The following is a 24,626-nucleotide window of genomic DNA, read 5'->3' as shown; positions in this document are numbered from 1 at the left end:
AGTTGGAAGATTTTATAAACAGCTCATGATTTTCTAGACTAGTTTGACTGATCACTCAATTAATATTTCCTGCATAGTAAATGCACCGTTCTAGAGCCATCATTTGTTTGCAAGTATCTATTAAAGATTTGACAGTCATTTAGGAAACACCTTGATTAATATCAACAAGGAAAAGAAAGACTGTTAGTGCTCACCTCTGCAGCTACACAACACAACCCAAATTTCTGTTGTTCCTAGGAAACCTTCAATATGGACTGAATTATCTGAAACCTATTCTTTCATTTCAGAGAAAGTCTCTGCTGACATTGTATGAATGTTTATTATCCTGGTTGCCAGCACTGTTTCATCCTGGCACTGCTTCTGACTGTTGTTCTAGGTGAAGAATATACATAAATTCACAGAACTCTGAGGAATATCAAGATTTTTTTTCTCATGTTCCACCCTATGAATAAGGCACATTAAAAAAAAGAAAGAAAAAATAAAAATACATACATTGGTCACTGGATCCAGTGGACAAGCCTTCGCATGGCCTGAACATATACACATGCCTCCAACAGAGATATCTTTTATAGAATAGTAATACTGTAAGACAAAACAGAAATTGTATTGCTAAGTGGATTGTAAAATGCAGGTGCCAAACTGCAGAATTAATTTCTGGTGACAAAACTGTCAGGTCCTGTTTTATTTCTTTTTTGATCTATTACAAATATAGCAGACAGTGTAATCCAAGCTGCATCCTGATCAACAGATTCAGGCTTAGTGAAAGAAAAGGTATAAATTGGCACAGTTCCATTTGTTTGAAGTCACAAGAGCCATGTCAATTTATACACAGCATACACCAAGCACGAGAACAGGAAAAGGCTATATGCACACTGGATAATGAAAAGTCAAATTCTATAGAATTTATTCCCTTCAGAAAACAGGAAAAGGAAAAGGCATGATGATGGGGAGAAGAGAAAGGCTGGAACAAAACCTAAGAAAGAAATACCTTTGTTCACCTTAGCTGGGTTTTACTTGGGCATTCACTGGACTGTGGAAAGAAGAACTATTTTTTACTATTGTACTTTTGCATGACTATGGAATAGTCTTCATTACTGAGATTTAAATAACTTTGGACCTGCTGCTCTGCCATTTGACCCCTTATATTTTTTCTTTGGTGGGGATTAATAGCCCTAACCAGAAAGAAGGATGGAAAGATATTTATAATCGTGTATTATGACATCTGTGAAAAGTAAATCTCACATGTCATCTTGTCCATTTTCATTTATTTTGGTGAGGGTCCTGTAACATCCTCAATTAGCCTCATTGGCTAATCAAAACAAACATATGCTATTTGCAAATTTTGCTGTTTCTGTGTTCTCTTTTTCAGATCATTAACATATACATCGAACAAAATGGGAACTCACATAACTCACAGTTAACCTTCTACCACACAGAAAACGTATCATTTGTAGCTACTCTTTCTTGCCTGTTTTGTGGAATAGTGCCTTGTCTCATGTCTTCTATAGGGGAAGTCAGACAAGGATGGCAAGTTTCAGTTGCTCTTTGTTCTTTTGAGGCCAGCCTCACGGAGAAATGTCATACAGAAGTTATTGTTGTTTGCTGGTTTGAGAATCTGTGGATCATTGTGCACTAGCTTTTAATGAGTATGCAGTGACTTTTAAAGTGTGAATTCAATTTTCTTGTTTCTGTTCACTTAGAATCATATTATTAAATATGCACTCTTATGTAAACACAGTTTGCATGATTAGTGAGGCTGCAATAACTGCACTCAACTGGAAGGGTTTCAGGGTTTGTAATACAAACCAGAATGGCACATTCCAAACTTCCAGGAATAGCCAGCACTCTGTGTGTTTAGAGGAAGAAATGGAAACCAGAAATGGGGAAGAGAAGAAGCAAATTTTCTTTGCATTTACCCACCATCGATAAATGATATTAACTAAAGCCAAGAATAACAATACTCGCCCTCCCTAACAGGACTTACTACAGCGTATGTTGAACTATCCAAAAGAAAAATAAGATAACCAAGAGAAAGAGGAATTGAGCAGAAAGAAAAAACATGAAAAGGTATACAGCCAACAGCTTTTAATAACACTTGGGAGAAATATCAGAGGAAAAATAGAATAACACGCAACATTTAAGCAGCAGGAAACAGGGAGATGTGGCATAGGAAGAAAGTACAGATTGCAGAAAGAAAAGCTAGGGACATGCACACACAAGGAACAGTGGAGAAGACCGGGCTATGGTGTGAGTTTGAGTGCTGCATCCATTCCTTTAAGCTAAAGCACAATGTAAAATTTTTACTGTTAGCAACAATCATATAATAATGCTAAAAGTATTGTATTCAGGCCCTACTACTACTTATAGTACAACTAGTAGAAATTCTACTTCAAGGATGTGTTCAAGGAATGTTAAAGGTATCAAAGGATCGAGCAGCAGAAGAGGCGAGAGGACATTATCTAACAGCAGCCACTTGCCAATTACCCGCATCCAAACATTTGCAGTCAAAGGAGCTGTGTGCTTATGTTAATTAGCATGTTATGTATGTTAATAACACAATTAAGTAGAAAAGATAAAACTGTTACTTCTGCTATAGAGAAGATAACAAATTGTTGTGAAAAGGGAATTCTCTAACACCAGGATTTTGACAGATAACAACAGGTATTCATCATCTTCCAAAATTTCTTATGGCAAACAAAGGGAGGTACAGCATCTACAAGTGTAAGAGAACTTCTACAGATGCATTTCTACTATCTTGCCATAACTTACCCTTCTTGTAACAATGGGATCAATTTCATTTGGATCTTTGTGTGCGAACATCATTAAGTCAGCATTTAGTGTCCGTATTCTCTGAAATCTCAGGCGAATAAAGCGAGCAGATGTGAATTCTAGTAATACACGTGAAGGGTCATCAGCACTAGGCCGTCCATTAATTAGAGAAGTGTGAATCTGAAGAGAGAATTATTAAAGCAATAAGGAATTAGATGGCAGCAATGCTGCCATGACTATACCAACAAACACCATTAAAAGCACTGTGTGAATGCCTTTGTAAATGTAAAATGCCTCCTTTTTTTTAGTGAGATTTCCCCTCAAAATATTCCATGTACCCACAGGCCCCAGTAACGGAGAGGCTTTACAGTAAAAATGTTTTGAGCAAAGGAAAGTCATCAGCTACAGAAAGACTGTAGCACAACCTGCATACGTGAACCACGGTGTCTATGCTGCAGGCAACTCATTTCTGCTTCTCTATTCTAAAATAGGTATTTTCAAGTTATTGAACAACCAAAGGGCTCAAAAATGTTGAGGTAAAGAATGGATACTTGGAATGGGACACAGAATTCAACAGAGGTTAGTTTGCACCTCTTAGAGTGGTCATTATCAAAAGACTTTTGAGCTAGGTGTTTTCTAAAGCCAGGATAAGGTAACTTCTGAAATACTGAAAACTACAACAACGAAATGAGACAAAATTCATAAGCATCTCCCCTTTCTCACTGTCTCTTTACAAAATACATCATTTCCTTTGAATCTTGTTCTCAGCAAGTTGAGGCAATTTCCTGGGCTGCAACTGTTTTCACCTGGTCCCAAAGGAAAGTCTTTATCGCTTCCGAGAACGCTGTTCAGCATTTGTTTTTCAAAAGATGCTACCAATCTCTACTTACACTGTGGTTTCTGTAAAGATTGCCCCCCTTTCTCTGTCTGCCCTATCCTAAAATCTAGAAATCTAAGTAAGTGTGCTCTGTTCATAAAGAGACTCTCTGACTCATCAAGGGCAATGCAACAAAAACAAGCAATCTTCTTCCTGAAGAAGCAGCTGATCATGGCATACATCAGCTGTGAATCAACAAAATACAACAGATGGGCTGCTACAGAATTGTTCTTGGAAAAGGCCTACAAGAAGAAGAATGTCAGGTATAGCAGAACATTGTTAATGAGCACCTAGGGGGAGGGAGGAAAGAAACCATTAATTTTCCTGTATTCTGAAGTGTTAAGTTTTAATTGGGGAATTTTTATTACACTCTGCTACACTGAAAGAATGTTCAGATGCTGAGCCAAACGTATGGAACATTAGCATGAATAAGAGAATTATTCATTCTTTGCAATGAACACATTGTGCACCTTGCCTCAACGCTCTGAGATGTCAGGCCACACAGCCATTTTCTATCACTGAACATGATCATATTACCACTGTTTTAGGCAAACAACTGTACTTAGAATGCCAGCTGGCACTCATTCAGCAGTGGCTGCCTCACACTGAGGAAAGTGATAGCAAATCTACTGCTCCCAGCAAAGCAGTAGCTCTTCCTTTGCTGGAGTTTTTGCAGGTCCTGGATAGAAGGTTTATTGAACAACTGCTGTCTTGCACTGGCTATGTGATACTATTAATTTATTTTCACTACGAACAGGGAAATCCTAAACCTCATCACGTCCAGCACCCTGCTCCATTTGTATCCACAGGTACACAAAATCACTGGGAGCCACTCTGCCAGAAGCAACTATCAGTCATACCTTGCCTAAGTATCAATCAGCACTTCTAGGCTTCTGCCGTGTTATCTCCAGGAATAGGTGCTATTGCTACCTCCTCCTGAGATCATAACAACACTCTCACTTCGAGCTCTGATTCAATTTTGCTCCCAACTGCAAGTAATTAAATTAAAGCAGACAGTTGGCTGGAAACAAACAGAATAAAATACTATGAAAAAGACAGGGTACAAATAAAAGATTATGATAAAAACCCCAGAGGAAGCAAGGAAGGGCTCCTGAATGAGAAACATCTGGGTACACGCAGGACAAAAACACGTGACCAGAGAGAGCAAAGTGCTCAAGTCCCCAGTGAAAAGAGAGAGAGAAGAACATGTGTGGAGAGTAAACTTCAAAAGAAGCCTGGAGATGGTGGCAATAGGTCCAGTGGAAATTGATAGATCTTTCCAAAAGAATCAAGATTTTAGTAAGAACACATGCCTAAAGACTTCTTTGCATAAAATTTACTTGTAAGCAAGGAAATACATTTCTTTTGAATGTTGTTTCACACTGTCACCTCCTTCTTTTAGACATGATCCAAGAGATTTCTTTCTTACAGGCATCAAACATAGGTAGGTTATGGTTTAAAGCAGTAGAATACTAAGAACTGAACTTTGATATTCCAGAGATAAGAAGAATATATCTAAAGTAGTGCTGAAAACATCCCCTAGCTCACCCTGAAACAGCAATAGCACCATGGCTGTAAGCAGCATGGCAGTCTGACCATCTCATCAAAAGGACAAAAAAATTAAGCTTTTGGAGGTGGGGCAGAAAGATGCAGGTAAAAGCCCATGTATCAGAATAAGCAAGTACCTACAGAGAGTTAGAAGCATGAATCACAGACACAGCTTGACCCCAAATGACACAGCTGACAAACAGTAGTCATATCTGTTGATTTATATTTTTCTGATAAAGAACAAATTTAGTCTTAAAGACACCAATGGGAAAAAACCCCACCACCTTGGAGTGGTAGTTTTACAAAATTAAAATGTAAATTAACAAAACAAAACAAGAGGCATACTTTTCAGAACAGACCCCTTTAAAACGTTTCATGTATCTATCTGCCAGCAGCACATCTATTTGGAAAGGCTAAACTAGGAGAGGTGATGACTTTCATTTATATTGTCTTCCATGCTTGTGTTTAAATGTTTCACGACTTCATTTTAAAACAACAAACAAATAATTTGTCATAATTTCTGAAATGCAGTTATGTTCTGTGTGAAACGTGTCGCCTGTTCAAACATGTCCACCAAAATGACACTGAGATTAGGAAATTAAAAATGGGTAGTTTTTATCAAAATGAATCTGAAGGGAAAATTTTACACAGGCAACATTAATCAGTCTACATTATTTCTCCTCCTCTCAACATCTGCGATGAAATCATTAATTTCTCCCTAGAAACATTTAGAATCAACTTGAAGAGTGTCCAACTAAGTTGTTCCTACTCTTTGAAAAGAGAATAAGGAAGAAACTAAGAGTACTTTGGGAACATCTGTCATTAATCAGGAATGAACAGCAAGAATTTTAAATAATTTTTTCAAAGACTTCTGAGTAGAAATCAGACTTACAATATTTTTATTATGACTCTCACAATGAGACATCGCTGTGTTTTTCCAGAGCCCACCTCTTTCCATCTCCCTCCACAATCTTGCACCTATTTGTAAGACACTATTCGGATGATAGCGCATTTTCACTCCAGACACTAACATGGCCTCTACCCTCCAAATATTTTTGAATCAGGTCTGAAAACTGTTCCAGTGAACACAATCCTCAATATCCATCTATTATTATACCATCCAAGATCATCATAGTACTTCATATATAGCTCTGAGTCCTGCAAAGACTAGTCCCATTTTCACACAGGCAATTAAGGCACAGATGTCCTGCACTAGCTGTACACGTACACTGCAGTATGAGCCACGCTGGAGTTCTACAGCAGAGCTAAGATCCAAAGCTGAGTCTACCAGGAAAAAATTAATACTTTAATCCACCCACTGTGCTGCTACAATTTGTATATTCCAAGTCCCCATGAAGGAACAATCTCAAATTTTGCTCAGGTTTTATGGACAACTTTTGTTTACCAGTTCCAAGATTGCTGTAATCGCCATTTTGGATTCTTAAATGAAAGCTATGTAGATTTTAACCCTAGAAAATTTTTCCTTAACAAGAAATTTTTCCAGGGTTTTATTTTTTTTTGGGGGGGGGGGAAATATGAGCATTCCCTTATAAAACATCAAAATGTTACCACAATGAAAACCAAATTCTTGTTTTGTAAAATAATTTTGAACAGTATCTGATTTGTCAACCAGTTCAATATTCACAACTATTCAAGCAAAAGGGTACAATGACCTTGTCCAGTAGCTGCATTAGCAGCTGTATGTTCAAAAACGTTATATCACAGAATCACAGAATGCTTGAGGTTGGAAGGGATCTCTGGAGGTCATCTGATGCGAGCCCCCTGCTCAAGCAAGGGCACCTAGAACTGGTTGCCCAGGACCACGTCCAGACAGCTTTTGAATATCTACAAGGATGGAGGCTCCACAACCTCCCTGGGCAACCTGTGCCAGTGCTCGGTCACCCTCACAGTGAAAAAATGTTTCCTGATGTTTGGACTGAACCTCCTGTGTTTCGGTTTGTGCCCATTGCCTCTGGTCCTGTCACAATAATACTTCCTCAGGGATTTCCTGAGCTATAGGTAGTTTCTATACATTTAGTAAGCTTCAGAGGATTTCCATGAACTTCCTCAGTCGCACCTTAAAGCCAGGCGACCTTTCAAAATCTACACCCATCATGTAATAAGGATTTTCCCACCTCATTTACATGTCATAGGGAAAAAGATCCTTCTTTTGCTTGTTTTAAACCTGCCTCCTACTAAATTCACTTGATACTTCCCAGTTCTTAAACTGCAACAAAGAAATATATCTTTCTACCAGCTCTATTCTTTATTGCATTTCTTCACTACTAATTAGCTTGGCACAGGTATCAGGCTTCCAGATCTGTAGTTTCCTTGGATTCCTAAGGAATGTTTCTTAAATAATGGTGTTTCATTTGACATGCCACACGTGAGGGTTAAATAATAACTGTTGTAATTCACCTATTTTAGCCTTGAGTTCCTTTTCACTATCCAATTTACCAGTTATTTCTGTGCCTCTTCAGTTAACAACCTAGTTTGTGACTGCTTCTCCAACTCCTCTCCTGTAAATAAATTTTCCAGTGCAGAAACCCTCCTGACAGTTTCTATAGCAAAAACTGATTCAAATCATTAATGTAGTTTTTCAGCAATGACCTTATCATTCTTGAATGCTCTTTGATTGTCTCTCAGCCCACCAATTCTCAGGCAGACTTCTTGAATCTGATGTGTTTGAAAAAAGGTTTATTTCAACTTCATACTCAGTCATTCAGAATCTTTTTCACATCTTTATTGCCGTTTAACATTGAATTTGCTGGAACTTATTTTCATACCTCTTTTCCTCATTTGGAGGAAAAGACGTGACTTCCATTCATAAATGATGCTAGTTTACTTTTAATATCTATTATCTTTCCATAGTTTATGTGTAAACATGTTGTACGATTTTTGGAACCACTCTTAAGTGTAGCATGCATGTGTGTGTAATGCTATCTTTAAATGAACTCTAGGCTGTCTGAAATTTTTTTGACCATCTTTTCTATTTTTAAGTTGTACTTTGTCAGATTTTATTTTACTGGTATGACGCATTCTGAGTATTTTCTGGTTATTTTTACATAACAATTGTTCAACAGTTAAAACTCCTGACAAGGATTTATGCACTGTTTTGGACTAAATCGTGGGTTCCTTTACTAGCTGCGCCAAGAACATTCAGATGTTTATAAAACACTCTTTTGCACTACATTCTATTCTGACACCTACACAATCTGCCAAAGGGTTACAGAAGGCTGATATTATATTCTTAGCCTTCCTTTGGCAAGACCCACTCACTTCCACACTTCTTTTTGGGCAGTTTCTGATATAACGTTAAACCTATGCTGTCCCAGTTTAGGTGCTGAATTTTATTTCATAGAGATCTAATACACTGTTTCATTTCTTCTTCCTTACTTTATTTCACGTTATTCTTAAATCCATAAAGCCCCTCTTCCACAAGCCACTAAGTCACTCTTAAATAACTTCTTGTTTCTGACATGCCTATTGTGTCACCTCTTTCCAACACCCTTTAAAGGTAGGTATTAACTAGCAGAGAGAGAGTAACTCTTATCAGCTAAAGGATACTTTAGCTGGTACTGCGGCAATACTAGTTGGATGCATCCAATCCTAGCCTCTGTAACAGAAACCTGAGAGGACTTGCAATGTGTTCCAGCCAGATGACCATCAGACCATCCAGCCATATGACTAGAATTTCACAACACATTTCATTGGGTTTCTGCCACTGAGAAGTGACAGCTGTAGCCTAAGACCTTTTTGGCATTAGACAAGTCTCATATACTGATGAACATGGACTTATTTAGACTGTACTTGTAAGGGGTCTTCAGATCAGGGAAAAGTATCATCCCACACCCTACCACATATTTGTACACTTGGATAAAACTTCCCTGAGCTTTCTCTTCTCAAGGCTAGGCAATCCCAGCCCTCTCAGCCTCCACTTATAGGATAGATGCTCCAAGTCTTTAATCATCTTCCCAGCAACTTCCTGGACTTGCTCCAGCATGTACACATCTCTCTGGTATTGAGGAGCCCAGAACTGGACACAGGTCTCCAGGTGCGCTCTCGTCACTGCTGAGCAGATGGGGAAGGATCACCTCCTTCAACCTGCTGGTGACAATCTAACTAAGGCGGCCTAGGATACTGTTGGCATTCTTTGCTGCAAGAGCACATTGCTGGCTTATGTTCAACTTGGTGTACACCACTGCTGTCATTCGCTGTTTCCTCTTGATACTCCTGGGTGATTTAGGCACACATGGCTCACATGTCTCACTGAATAGAGCTCCCAGCCCATTATCTGCTACCAAGCACTGAACTATCGTGTAGCTTCCCATCCGCAGGCAGAGAAGGAGTCTTCCTCCTGGTGTTGGAAGTCACCAGTTTGCAGTCTTCACCATCATGGGAGTCTCCATTTCTGAACCTACAGGCACAGACTCTGCCTGCCTCTATTTTGGTACAGTTGTGGCTTCGCGTTGCAGAGTCCCAGAGGAAAGTCAGTTAATATCTTTCCTGTCACCTCTGATGTTGTGCAGTCTGTTGACATCCTCCTGCAGTTCTTGGTGACGCAAATCCCCAGCCACAGCAAACATTCTGCAGGCAAGGACACCATCTATTTCTGCCTCAATCTCAGCAAGGTCCCAGACAGTTCTTGGAGCCTCAGAGGTGAAAAGCTGCATCCTCCCTCTGGAACTCAGCCTGAGTTGAGGGCTCCGCTGTACTGAGGTGGTTGCTCCAGTTGGTGCTGGGGACTGTGCCCAGACTGTGCGTCACCACCATTGTTGAGCACAAAACCATTCTTTCTGCCCCTCCTTCTGAGCAAATTTCTGCTTGAACTCTGTGCAAACAGGCAACATGTTGGCCGCCTCCATTGTTTTACTTAATGCAACAGTAAAAATGCTGCTGCTTTGCATGGAATTATATTATCAACTGCTAAGTTACTTAAAATTAACACACTTCAACAAAGTTTTAAAGAATTTTAAGTATGCATGATGTTCTTATTCAAATTTGAAATATCCATGTATCCGAATCCAAGTGGTGTATTTTCCTACTTAGAGCTTTGGTATTTGAAATTATTTACTCTGCCAAGCAATTTGAGTGCAGTCAATCTCAAGCTGTTTATAGGATATAAAAACCCCAGCTGTTTGGCTATGTGGGATGGAGTTTTTATGTTCACTTCCCTTTCAAGAAAACAGCATCACTAACTGGTATGCTTTTCACTGATGCATATCTATATACTGGATGTTAGATAAATTGGAAGACTTCTTTCATAAAAAGTGAAGGTTAGTTAATGTAAGGACGTGGTACTTCAGGACATGGTTTAGTGGCATGGTGATGTTGGGTTGATGGTTGGACTTGATGATCTTAAAGGTCTTTTCCAACCTTAATGATTCTGTGATTCTGTGATTTGTCACAAGGATGGAGGAGGACATCACTCTACAATAACTTTTGGCTAGTAGTGGTAAAGAACTCACTTTGTTCAAATACTCAGTAGTTTATTTTGGACATCATATCAAGACTGTGGGCTTCAAGCCTGACCCTTTGTGTAAGACAGTGGTCTGAACCTAAAATATTGTCAAGAAAGGTCAATTTCTCACTAAAATTTAATCCCAGACAGCAGCATAAAGGAGAGAAAAGCTTCTGTCCTGCACAAAAAGACTTGCTATTTGATAATCAGCAGTGGAAAAGACAGATATGTCAGTCTTAAAATGATTTAATGAGAAAGGCACTACATGATTTACATTCTTAAGTTATGCAAGCACATCAATATGAAGATGGACAATACTGAACATCAATTTTTCCACAGGTGATTCAGTAGCTCTCATAATTCTCCCACCCAATACCAGTTTTAATTATCTGTTGCAAATAGTTCATTTGCAGCAGATGTAAAATTACTGTTGATTAATTAATCTCTTGGCATCTTATATTTAATCCCTAAAGACAAAAGTTCTGTAAGTTTTTTTAGTGCAAGTCCTAAGCTATCGTTAGAGTTGCTTTCAAAACTACAATAGTAGAAGAAAGTATATGCCAGAACTCACCATCCCATTTTCATCATAAATACATATTTCTGATACTTGTATATAAAAAATAAGTGTATTTGGCAAGGTTTGCTGTATTTCTAATAAATATCTCACTATCTTAATAAATTAATGGCTTAGTAAGTGAAAGCACAACTCCCTTCTGTGCCTTGCTAATGAGTACAAGAGCTGCTTGAAATGCAGTGCTTAAACTTGCATTAAAATGTCAAGGGCTATGCATGTCAAACTCTATCTCAACTAATTCATTCCCCCTAAGAATACAGGCAAATGTCAGCTTAATGAACTGTTTAGCAAATACTGTTGTGTCATTGACAACTATACCCTACAGTTTAAGCTAAATAAGGCTTCATCTCTTCAGTTCTGATTAACTTGCTTTTGTCATTTTCTTCTTTCCAATTTCACTTGAAACTTAAATTACTTATTCTAGCCACCACTTTTCTATGGTTCCTGTAATTCTCATGCTTGTCATTTTCAGACAAGAAACAATTCGTCAAAGACATCATATCACATACTTTTAAACAGACTGCTCATTGTCAGAGCAATAGTTATTAATAAATCACAGGATAATAAGGCATTTGATTACCTTGAAAGTGTATTTGTCATCTGAAGTTTTTATTTTCTTTTTCCTACTGTCTTAACTAAGTAGAAACGCTACACCATGCTGTAGTTTCAGCAACAGTTATGCATACTGCAGTCCATAAGGGATTCAGACAACACATGAGGCCTGGAATACCGTACTTTAACACAATGATAGTTGTTTGTGTTCTACTGGCTCTTCAAAGCGTACTTACAAGTAAGAGTCCATCTCCTAATACAGTAAAAATGTATTTTGTACTTAGTAATAACTAACAAAATAGCTGGAGAAAAAGTTAAAGGCTTGGCCCTTACAGGAACATTCTCAAAGACGAAACACACTGAACCAGTATTTTTAAGAGTTATCTAGAAGCACGCAGATTGGCAATGTGCTATCGGTTTTAACACCTAATACCACAGGTGACTTATAATATTAAGTAAGTCATCAAATGAAAGCTGTTTTAAATTTCACCATGCACAGGAGTGGTCTGACCTCTGATGTCTGAAAACATGTACGACCACTGTCGTCCTGGTCTACATTTTGTCAGTGTCATGCAGCTGCTGCCTAACCTAGTGGCCCTTAAGCAAGCAGATTAGAGTAAGAAAAGAAGCCACATTAACTCAGTGGCTGATGCCAATGGCAACTCTTGGTGCAAAGCAATTCTGAAAATTCTGTTTGGGTTCTGATCAAGCAGAGGTGAAACACGCTGGCATTATGGAGTTAAACACTACCGCCTATCTGCTTAAAGGATGAAATACAGTGGTCTGTCAAACACATTCTTCACAAGTACTCAAAAAGCACAACATAAAAATCTGAATTCTGCGATTTTTAAAAAAAGCACTGAAGTGAGATCCAGATTATCTGAAGAAGATATTTTTTCATTATTACTTTTGAAAGTAGTACACTTCTTTTTGGACAATGATCATGAATGGGACAAGTAATTCCACATGAATGACTAAAACAGGAAAGTGATGTTTTCTTGCCAATTACAACAAAAAGCATTCTGATCTCTAGATTTAAATAAAGGGCTTCTAACTATGCCAAACCAAAAAATACTACCCCCCCCACACACACACAGCCCTTTCCCACCAAGATACTATGATTTCCCTTATTCCTTATGATTGTCCTAAAAACTCATGGCACTTTCCACTAGATTTTTTTCCTGAATGAGATGTGCTGCGGAGTGCACTGTGGAATTACAGACAAATTACTGCCAGAACAGAATGGTGACCAGTAGAAAGAAAATACACAGGAACTTGTCCAGCTGTAAGCAGTTGCAAAAGGCTGCCAAACACAACTGCTGATGTAAAAGAGAGAGAATGTGAGGATTTAAGCTGTTCAAACAGTAAACAAGTACATCTGCTCCTGAACATTATCATTAAATAAACTCTAGTAACATGCTTTATGTTACTCCGACATTCTTGTTTTGACCTACAACTCTAAAGAGTTTTGAACTGGGAGAATTTCAACATAACATTTGGGGTTTTTTTTGCATTGCAAGACCCATATGTGGGAAAGCCCATTACAATTACTGTATGGTATTGGAGTCTAAGTTCTATCAAAACCTGTGTCATATCATTTGGAACACACAATGATGAATACTTTTGAAAACCAGATGGGATCCCTTTGAGTGGTAAGCATTCCGTGCCTTAAAAAGAAGAAAGAGGACACTTGGCTGTAGAATACAAAAAACATTGACCCATTTCCCACTCTGAACTATTTTCAAACTTGGAGATATTTTACAGGGGCTAATATAAGAAAAATCAGGGAAAAAAAAATATTTCTAAGTAACACAGAATGAACATCCCAGGCCAGGAATGGTATCATATATTTTCTGTAAAACACAGGAGATTAAAAAATTATATGCATGAAAACAACTTTTTGTTCTTTGCTTCTATCATTAATTGTTGTAAAGTTACAAAAATAGTATTGCTTACTTTGGCTACAAAAACTAAACTTGGCATGGTTTTGTCAAACTCTCAACTATTTGGGTTTTTCAGATTTAATTTAAGATTTATGATATAGGATATAAAAAAACATGACAAGTATAGTAAGCTAGTATACTGGTTTTGGCTGGGATAGAGTTAATTTTCTTCATAGTATCTTGTATGGGGCTATGTTTTGGATCTGTGATGAAAACAGTGTTGATAACATAGGATGTTGTAGCTATTGCTGAGCAGTGCTTACATGCAGTCAAGGCCTTTTCTGCTTCTCACACCACCCCATCAGTGAGTGGGCTGGGGTACACAAAGGGTTAGGAGGTGGCACAGCTGTGACAGCTAATCCCAACTGACCAAAAGGATATTCCATACCATAGGAGACCGTTCTCAGCAATAAAAACTGGGCAGAAAGTTTTCCAGAGCTATTAAACTGTTCTTTTAAAATTGTTCTTCATTCAGAATTTCCTCCAACAACTTCTAAAACAAAGAAAAGCTCTACTGTGGCTACTTGTTTATGTCCCTCTGTAGGGATCTCAAGGCACAGAATTCACCTGCTATGGACTTACTGTCCTTGGCACTCCTACTATATCTCAGTTGCCTATCAGCTTTATTATTCAGATGTGCTTGAAAAAGCTTCTCAAATTATTCTTTAGGCCTTCAGCATTGTTCTTTCTTTTGCCTTACTGTGATTTTACATTAATTTACAAAACTCCTACTTTCCTGCCTGGGATGATTTTTTTTTTTTATATCATGTCTTTTGATTTCTAATGCCTAATGAGTATATAATATATATTCTGGCAATTTATCTTCCTACTTTTTTGGATACTCTAAGATTTTTTTTATAGGTAGCATGCATAAGCTCCTACATATTTAAGAAGAAAACTATAAAAATATTTTTCCACCTTTAGAGATCACTTTACCTTTTTGACTGTCATTCCAAATTTTCCTAGGAGCACATAAAGCAATGAGAATATTATTCCCACTTTACAGAACAGTCTTTACATAATAGCATTTTGAATTAGCCTGCCTTGCACTGTTCTCACAAAATTTTCATCTGCTTCCTTTATTCTAAGTTCTCTAATTAGACTGCTTCTTGGAAGAATATTTAAGGACACTCAAAAATCAGCCTTTGCATCATCATGGCAGTTAGCCAGCCTATGGGAAGCTAACTGTAGTTTCCTTTTTCACTATGGAGTTTATTTTTGCCTTCATTTTTGCCTTCAAAGCCTCCTGAATTAGTTTCACCACCTTGATTAAGTTGCACTGCAGTCCTAACTTTTTTTACTTTTATTTACACATGAAATAACAATTTGTTCAGGGACAGTGTTGTTTGCTGATACAATTATTCTATTTACCCAGCTTGGCTCTATGCTTTCTTCATTCATGTGATCTAGAGTCTAGATCTCAATCAAAGAATTTGTACATTGGTATTACAGAGTTTCATTGACTAACTTCCCTTCTATTGATTTTATGAGACAATTACCATTTAAATGAAAAACTCCAAGTAAACTATCCTGTTTGGTTTTGATTTTCTTTTACATAAAATTCCTTTGCCCTGACATTAAAGCTACCTACATTTGGCCCCAGGCTGACCTATTCATATGTCCCTGCTTCAATGAGATTTTACTGAACAAAATTATTCCTCCATGTAGCCCACCTGGACTTTAACGAATTCTACCTTGAAAAAAAAACCTATTCATTTTTTGACAACACAGAGTTTTATTATTTAAACATTAAGGAATTACTTATCTTGAACTAGACACTCACTAGATTTCTCCCAGCCCCTGGTTTTACATTACCTTATAACCTTTACTGCTTTTTTCTCTCTCATCTCTGCATCTCTCAGTGGCTTATCATCCTTACCAAGTCTGCAAGCTCTTCTATGCCTTTGGCCACCAGACTCATTGAAAACAAGAATTAAGCTATTCTTTCTCCCAGTGATTATTTACGACTGTTAGCAACTACTCAAAAAAAAAAAAAGACAAAAAAAAGGCCTTAGAAAGTTGTGCTATAATTTTCTCACCTCAAAAAAATAACTCTACACAAAATACAATAGATAGCCAAAGTAAATAAATGTTTGTGGTTTTACCTCTTAGTGGAAAGTGCTTACAATAATATTTCATTTAAGCAAAATTTTGTATTAAGCATTTCAGTTGTGTAGGTAAGGTCTTTGAGTATCAGTTCCTCCAACCGCCAAAACACCCTGCTGCTGGGGATCTTCAGTTCCCCTGATCGAGCAGAAGAAGAGAAAGAAACTCACCGAGTTACCAAGTACCCAGTGTTCTTGTTTCACTAAATCTACTACTGTCCAAAAATCAGCTACCAGACCCAACAAGAAGATAAGTTTGGGTCATTACAAGTAAATACCAAGAATTAGGTGTACCATTTCCCTTTGCAACACTAACAGAGTATGTTGAGTTATAAACTACATTTACAGGCGTAAATCCTCCTTTTATAATTTGGAAAAAATTCCACAGATTTATATAGAGATGTGCAACATCTCATCTCTTTTCAGCAAGCATTGTGATCAATAAATGACGGATGCTAAAGAAAAGAGGTAAATCATCTAATCAGTTTGACACTTCAACTTCAAAATGAAAGACTGTTCTGTATAGTATGTACTTAGTCTATTGCAACTTTATTACTTTTTAAGTCTTATGATTCATATGAGTAATTGGCTTTTCTTTTTTTCCAGAAATGGTAGAAATTACGACATGAGTTTCTGCTCAGGGACAGAAGGCATGCCAAGATAGAAAAGTGGACTGTCTGACTAACTACACAGAAGAAACCTTCATTCCAACTTGGCCCACAGAGGTGTACCAGTAAATATCCTTCCTCTTGTTTTTAGAATAATGAGAGATTGCTGTACTACTTATATGTAGTTTTCCACAGTTGTTTCCCCTTTGGTGCATAATTTAAAAGTACATTATACATTCTATATCCACTCCTTTTCTATAATATTAAATATTAGAAAATAAAGTTCAGTACAAGCTATCAACTTAAAAATATTACTTTAAGTTTTCCTTTTCTTTTCTCAGGCAAACATTAACAGTGAATATTGCTATAATGCAATTATAAAATTACCTACTTGCAAGATTAGTTGTACGAGATTTGAACAAATTATTCCAAAGACTATTCACATCATGCATAATAAAATAATTTTAAATTGTCTTAATTTAAATTCTAAGGTTTTTAAAAATTCTCCTATGATACTGAGCACTTACGTCAAATGTTTACTTTTTTTTCTTTTTATACATCTATGCATGTATATTAGGAAATCAGGAAATGATAATAATTTTATATTAGAGAGGCAATATAGCATTGTGTACATGGAATATGTAAAATTTATCCATTTATTTGGCAGTCATTTGTTACATGTCTTTTTTTTTTCCTCAGATCAGTTACTCAAGTTTAGTTTTACTAAGTCAAATTAAAAAAAAGACAAAATTCAAAATGCAACAAAATGAACTAGACCTGGATCTTTGTCCAAACCTCAATCTGGTGGTTGTTTTTTTTTTTTTTGTAAGACGTTTCTTCCATTGTCGTTCAAGCTGGAAATTTTGGACCAGCCGAAAGCCTATGTGCCAGAATTCTTGAAGGAAATCCATATCCTATCCCTTCTTGGTAGACACAAGTAACTTCTTAGGCCAAGTTATGCTTTCAAAATGCTCAAAAAAGGAGATTCACAAGCAGAAGTTATCACAGTCATTTCACTGAGATGAGGCATATACAAAAAGATGATATCCAAAACCACAGCTTGACCGTAAGACTTCCTGAAGCTGCTGTAACCAGAAGGTGGGGGTGGAAGGGAAAGCAAACAAAACAAATCAAAACCAACAGGGAGAACAAAGTATGATGTAATGCAGAATGTTAAGCAGTGAGACTGTTTAACCATTGAAGTGGTGGGATACTGAATTAAATGAGATAAACAGTCTTCAGGAAAGACTTGATCCAAAGGTTGTTAACTTCAGTGGAAAGATCTTTAATAATAGGCACCATTTATCTAAGGATCCTGTTGGCTATCCCCATTAATAATCACTACAAAATACTAACTGTGCATGTAAGACAGAAAAGCAGAAAGATGAGAATGAGCCTACGCTGATGGGGCACCTGGATTTCAATCCAGAGAAAACCTGATTCGTTATTTTTTACAAAATGAACCTATGCCACCTGGCTAGATAGCCTGACTCAAAGTATGCTAAAAACCTGGGAAGCAGGACATGTTCATGGATTCAAAGACTGCATCTAGTAAGATCTCTACCAGCTGAAGCTTTCTTTTGCTTTCGAGGCAAAAGACTGTTACATGTCCTCCATTCAGAGTTTTGTGAAATTTGTTTTCATTGCCTTTGCATTAAAAAAAAAAAAAAAGAAAATGACCAAATGAAATTTGCATTTTGCGTCACATGGAACAACTCATATTGATCAAAATAAAAATTTTTCTTTCACTGTTTTGAAAAAAAGACCTGAATACTTTAAAATTATTGTTATTTTCCCTGTTCAGACATCAAGCTGAAAAAAGTTGTTCACAGAACCCTATTTTGGAATTTCTGACTCAGACCATTCATTAGTCTTTGCCTAATATTGTTGTCTAAGCTGTGATGCTGGAAGTAGAATCAGCTTAAATTTCTGAACAGATTCATCTGTTAAGAATATATTGTTACCTAGTTTTTGGAGTTTTGTATCATCCGTTTTTTGCAATGATCATACATCAACAAAATACTGGCACAAAACAACATACGCCATAACCACAAATACTCTAAGGAAATGTACAGAGATGCACATCAAATCTATGGAAATATAGCATACCCATGAGAAATGCCTAGGGTGATTGCAGCTGAGGGCACGGAGAGAGATATTACTGGCATTACTTTTAACTGTACAGATGCCTTTTCTACATCTTATGCTATTGAAAAGAAAAGAAACCTATCACTGTTACTCAAGGGGAACTGACAGTTCAGACTCTAGAAAATTATTTCACAATGAAGACAAGATGCTGAATGCAGGTTAGATGCTGGGAGGATCAGTCTAAAATAGGAATTACAAAGACAGTATCAACACTCCAATCCACAAATTTTTATGCAATTTTTTTTAGAAACGCTGTAGCATCTGTATCATTTATTATTAGGAAAAAAGTCATCACAAAAATTTCAATCTGCAACTGATTATGTTTCATTTTTGACAACTTAACAAAAATTCTGACCCTCTGTCCTCTTAGTATTGGCAGTCTCAGACTCCTAGTGAAAAAGGATTAAATCTGGCTATAGGAAGAGTGGACTTAAGAGTCCATTTGTAACTGTCTTTTTCTTCCCTTCCTTCTCTGCGAGCCAACAAGACTACAGTGAACAAGGCTGTGGTATGAAGAGGCGAAAAGTAGCAAGAAAACATTGGGAAGTAGCAGAGTTCAATGTTCCCGGCATCGCTGGTCTGAGGCTAGCTCAGCTAACAGCAAATTACTGGGGGTGGGGGAGGTTCAAAGTGAGCCCAGACAGAGCACAGAGACATGTTTAAAAAGGGGCCGAGTACTAGCATTCAAGTAGTATGGCAAGTGAACAAAATAACAAAACCTTACTGTCAAGGAACTTCTTTCTGTTTATTTTTCTTCTTTACATGTTTAGTACACACTTTGAACTTCCACTTGACTGAAGAAAATAAAGACTAATGAATGTGCTCATACAGACTAGCCTTTATTACCACAGAAACAGTATTTTAAGTTTTTTGACCTCACACTTACATTGCTACCATCATAGGACAAGAGGTTAAGCATTTGAAGGAGCACCACTGAAACATCATGTTCATTGCAGAATCATTCTCACCTTTATAATAACAGTGACAGGAAAATTCATTTGCAGAAAAGGAAGGAGACAGGTTACTTAACTCCCACCATAACTCCCCTTCCTGTCAGTCCCCTGCTTCAGCCTTGGTGCTGGCTATGGCCATACTGTAGGCACGAAGAATTTTCTTGTTAAAGGCTAGCATTGGGATTCAGAGAACATTACTCTCCGTTGTTCACCCAGACAGCTCTTGCTGGTCTTTCAGTCTCTAATTTTTACCTTTGTGAACATGGAAATAATACTATGCAGCTTACTGATCAACAGTTCATCATCTCAGAAACCCTTTATAAGCATGATGTATTAGTGTTAATATTTTTCTGAAACTATTGCCAAATACAAATACTTAACACTAGGAAGCTGAATTGAATCTACTACCTTGTATTGTCTCTTGCTCAGGAATCAATGTCTGAAATTCCCCCTCAGGAAATTTTCTAAGTCGATCTGTTACTATTAACCCCCCCACTGTAAAGACATGACCTTTCTCTGGGCTGAATTCTTAGTCAGAACAAGGTTATGGTTTCATGCTGGGCAAGTCTTAAACTCTTATCAAGGCCTGCACAGATACCACATGAGCACCATATGCTTTCAGTAGAAATAGAGAAGACACAGTTGAATTTAATACTGGGCATCCCTCTGGCAGTGGAATCACACTAATGATATTTATACAGGCATGTGAGGTATGACACAGTCCATTCAAATGGTTTAGCCAGCACAAAATACTCAGAACTGTCTATTCAAATATCTGTACTTCATTCACTGATTTAGCATCTTAGTCCTTTAAGAACTGTAGGAAGGTGAGAAAATTGAACCTTTCCGAAGTATATAAGGTAAAGAAATAAATTGGAAGCAAAAATTATTCTAAACAAAAAAATTAGAGACGAAGGACATACAATCTGGTAGGCAGACACCATAAAGAGGTGAAAAAGGATTAAAAGGTCAGCAAGAGAAAGGAACCTAAGTGGGAAATTTAACACCTGAAGTTGGACAGGAAGCCAGTAAGGCAGAAGTGGTACAGAATTTAAGGGTAAGATATGCATATTTTTAAGTTATACCCTTATGATTTTTTCCTAGAGAGAACATTAAACTTCAATGAGCAGCAATCCAAAATAGCAAGTCGAAGCAAACTTTTAGGAAATCACAAGTAGAAAACAATTAGACCACTATAAATCCATGGTCTACCCACACCCTGAATACCACTGTCACTTCATCTTAAAATGAACATATACGTACTGGAAAAAGTTCAGAGAAGGTCAAGAAGATTATGAAATTAATTAAAATCTTCCGTATAAAAAAACAAAACAATAGGGTACGAGTCCTCTGCCTGGAAAATAGATGACTTAGGTAAAAATATGACAGAAATCTGTAATATGATGAATGACATGAGGAAAGCGGTTACAGATTGACTGCTCACCAAACCTTCCAGTACAAGAATTTGGGTTCGTCAAATGAAACCAGTGGTAGCCAAGTAAAATGAAACAAAAGGAGGCGATTCTTTGTACAACAGGTGCCAGCTATATGGAACTAATTGCCAAAGGATGTTACGAATGCAAGAACTCCAGAGGCATCTGAGGTAAGGCTGGTGAAGTATTTCTAATACATATTCATCAGCAGTATGAAAAGCGCAAAACACATCAGGATGAGGAAATCCAATGAGTTGAAAAGTGTTGGATATAAAATATCCAGCTCTAATATCTAAGTTACTTTTAAATCCTTTTTCATGCACTTAGTTATTAAAAAACAATATTACAAAAATACCGCATATTCCTCTGAGGGTATAACTTTTTTTTTAATTTGGTTAAGTCTACATAGTAAATATAACACTGAAAGTAGCTTGACGTTGTTGAAGTAAATGACCCGGTGGTTTAACACTGATTAGTCATTTAAAAGGTGCGTTTAGGCTGTGCTACTCAAAAATCTGTAAATAGCAGGTGTACAGCTATATTACCTCCCTAATAATAGTCTGATAGTCTTTATCAATATAGTCATATCAACTATCTGATAGTCACATCGATTGCTTCACAAGTGCCACTTGCTGAAAAGAAACAAGCAACGCCCAGGGTTCTGTTTGACCCGAAGCCTCTAGGCAACCATTTTGGAAGTTTGTTAAGCTTGGCATGCTGCAATTAGGTGGAATTCTCACTTCTAGAACCAGATTACTTTCCCTCAAATATAGGGTTAATACCTTTCAATTTTTTGATCAAGGTAGATCATTTGCAGCAATGAAAATAACATATGAAAAGCATCTCACACAGGAGTGTCAGGAATTGTTTCTCTTATTCAGCATAAGGAAATATTTACTGAATCCTGAAATTTCACCTCTCCTAAACTCTGCTCAGCTGCAGAAATATCTTCTGAGGCAGCATCTCTGAAGACAGATTCTGCCCACAAAGAGGGAGGGATTTCTTCTCCTAGATTACATACCTTCCACACAACAATAATGATTCTAATTTTTGAAAAACAACTTTCTGTCAGAACTCCTCTATGTGGTGACACTAATATGGACCAGGGAGTCAGTTTGCTATTCCAGTTAAGGAATTTAATAAGGTGGGAATTAAATTCACACCCTTCCTCTTGGTTTTTATACTTTCAGAAAGCCTCGTTGTAGCGAAACTCAGTGTTCCCCAGAATATGAGGGTTTTTTCGTATTGACTTCTCAGTAAAAGCAAGTGCTTTCCTATCAGACTAATTGAACATTTCTCCCACTATCTTTGCTGGATTTGACTTTCAATCTCTGCTTGCACAGATAATTACTTTATATTAAAGAAACAACAAAACAATTGTTTTTTACCTAAGTATTTTCTCCTAGCCTATAGAAACTACTCTGTGTCTGTCTGAAGAATGCATTTTCTAAGTGTAACCTCCTATTATATTTCCTATCAAACTACAGGTCAGGTAAAACATGTCATTTTCTATGAAAAGATATACGTTTTCCTAACATGTAGTGATCAACTGGTGCTCCTGAAGTCTTCAGAGGGTCCAGCTTTGAAACAACTGCAAGCAAGAGGGAAGATTCTCATGTATCAAAATACAAATACTATACATGCTATTTCAAACAAGCATTTACTAAAGAAATCTTCATACACTTCACAGAAAAAAAAAAAAATTACAACATTGAAAGTTAATGTCCAGAGCCTTACATCCACCTAGTCATTAAGTTAAAGAAGCTGTGACACAAATTGTAGTTGAGCAGAGGAAAACAGACTTCAATAAAAAAGATAAAAACTAGATGTAAACATCAGAGGCTTCTGTGCCAGGGAAATGAAGCTAAAATCACTATGGTAACCCACTAATTTTTAGTTCTCAACCTAATGATCATCTGAGGAAATAAAGAAAATGGGAAATACCATTCTGATATGGTGTTTAAGATGAAAATGTCACAAAAATGGTCATTCTTCTTTACGTGAAAATAGCAGCCTCATCCCACCAGTTATTAACCCTTACATAAAAGACTTTTTCTCAGTGCCAAAACAAATTACCATTAAAGCAAGAAACACCAATTCACTAAAAGTTGATGAGTAATCCATTAATATAACTGATCTCTTTCAGTTCTTTTTCTGGCTTGGAGACACTGAGACAGTGGAACTTGTTTTTTCGTTTTAAAATACTATTTTGGAAAACTTTAGCATTTACATTTATTGATGGCATATCAGAAACATAAATGCTAAAAGTCTACCTTTGGCAGTGTGATATAGAGACACTCTGGTCTCCCCATGATTTTTTCAGGTATCACTATCTTAGACAATATGTAAACTGGAATGCTAACAATCTTTCTGCATTCAAGTCTACGCTTTTAGAGAAATTTCCTTATTTGAGAATTTCTCAGTTTTGTTCATTTAGAAGCTGTCATTATGCAATTTTCCATTAATTCATGGAAATATTCAATAAAATTATTTTATGCTAACTATTTTTGATCTACAGATTGTTTATTCACATATGACTGAGTGAACATAAACTTGTGCAAGTTACACTGACCTGAAGATAAATCACTTGGGGTTTTGGTTTTTTTGTTGTCTCGTTGTTGTTGTTCTAGTTGTTGCTGCTTTTAATTCTGTGATTGTCCAAGAGAATATTACTGGTGCAAATAGCAACACTATTAAATGCCCCAAATATTTTGCTTTGAATTAACATTTCTGGAAATACTCTAATCCGACAAGTCACTGACTAAAATGTTCATTGAAACTATATACAAAAAGAACATACTCTCTTTTTCTAAGTTGACATGTTTTAACTTAAGACACTGCTGTAGATGCAGATTTGTCTTTGGAACTGGCTTGTCGACCTATGCTCCTTCTGCACTTCATCAGGTTTCCTGAGTGTACACCAGAATGGTGTGCCTAAATAGCTCATGGGCTTTGAAGCAAAGGAAAGGTAATTAATGCACATTTCATAACTCTGTCAGTCTTACAAAATGTCTGTACTATCTGATACAAAGAACAAGAGTCCTATCCTGGAACAAAAATAAATTATATGCAGATGTAGTACCACTGGAAGACCAGGAGCCAGGCAAATACCACCTACAACACAACTGCAGGTAAATCTGATATTGGTATAAATTGTATTATTTTTCATGTTGCATGTAAAAGAATTAACCTGAGTTAATTCTGTGTTCATGCTATGTATTTCATAATGCAGTCTATAGCTTCTCAGATAGACTACACTAGTGTTTTACTTATGAAAACAATATTGTTAAAAATGTTAAACTGATTAATTCATGCGGAATGATGCTCCTCCAGTCACTATAAAAGTGAAAAACTTCAGGGTTTTCATTTCAAGATGTTCTCTCTCTATTAGGGCCATATCTCAGATTAATAGCTAATAATTAATAACTTAGGTTGGCTTAAATCATATGCCTTTCATAGAGTATGCCTGCATCTAACAATCCCCCTTTTCCAAGTGGAATGAAACAGATGCATTCCCCCCTTGAAAGTCGTCTTCCCGTTTAGAAGAAAAAGAAACTGTTTTTCAGATGTTGCTCATTTACTAGGTCCAGGACAGAACACCAATTACAGCACATCAGGCCAAATTAAAAATTATTAATTGCACACTTAAAATCAG

The 24,626-nt window shown here is 36.9% G+C and overlaps 1 protein-coding gene across 1 annotated transcript in view; it reads right to left on the bottom strand.

Annotated features, from left to right (window-relative positions):
- Nucleotides 1-24,626, bottom strand: part of LOC104618402 (laminin subunit alpha-2-like) — a gene marked incomplete at both ends in the record, with an annotated part of 72,236 nt that overhangs the window by 19,939 nt on the left and 27,671 nt on the right. The window contains 2 exons of the mRNA XM_010283981.1: nt 493-582; nt 2,770-2,949. Of these exons, the coding sequence (XP_010282283.1) occupies nt 493-582; nt 2,770-2,949 (270 nt within the window). The remainder of the gene's footprint in view (nt 1-492; nt 583-2,769; nt 2,950-24,626) is intronic.

The sequence above is a fragment of the Phaethon lepturus genome, unplaced genomic scaffold, assembly GCF_000687285.1.
Source record: "Phaethon lepturus isolate BGI_N335 unplaced genomic scaffold, ASM68728v1 scaffold5953, whole genome shotgun sequence".
In the NCBI taxonomy this organism is placed as follows: Eukaryota; Metazoa; Chordata; class Aves; order Phaethontiformes; family Phaethontidae; genus Phaethon; species Phaethon lepturus.
Note: the sequence above shows the minus strand (reverse complement) of the source record. Positions and strands in the feature narration are given on the sequence as shown.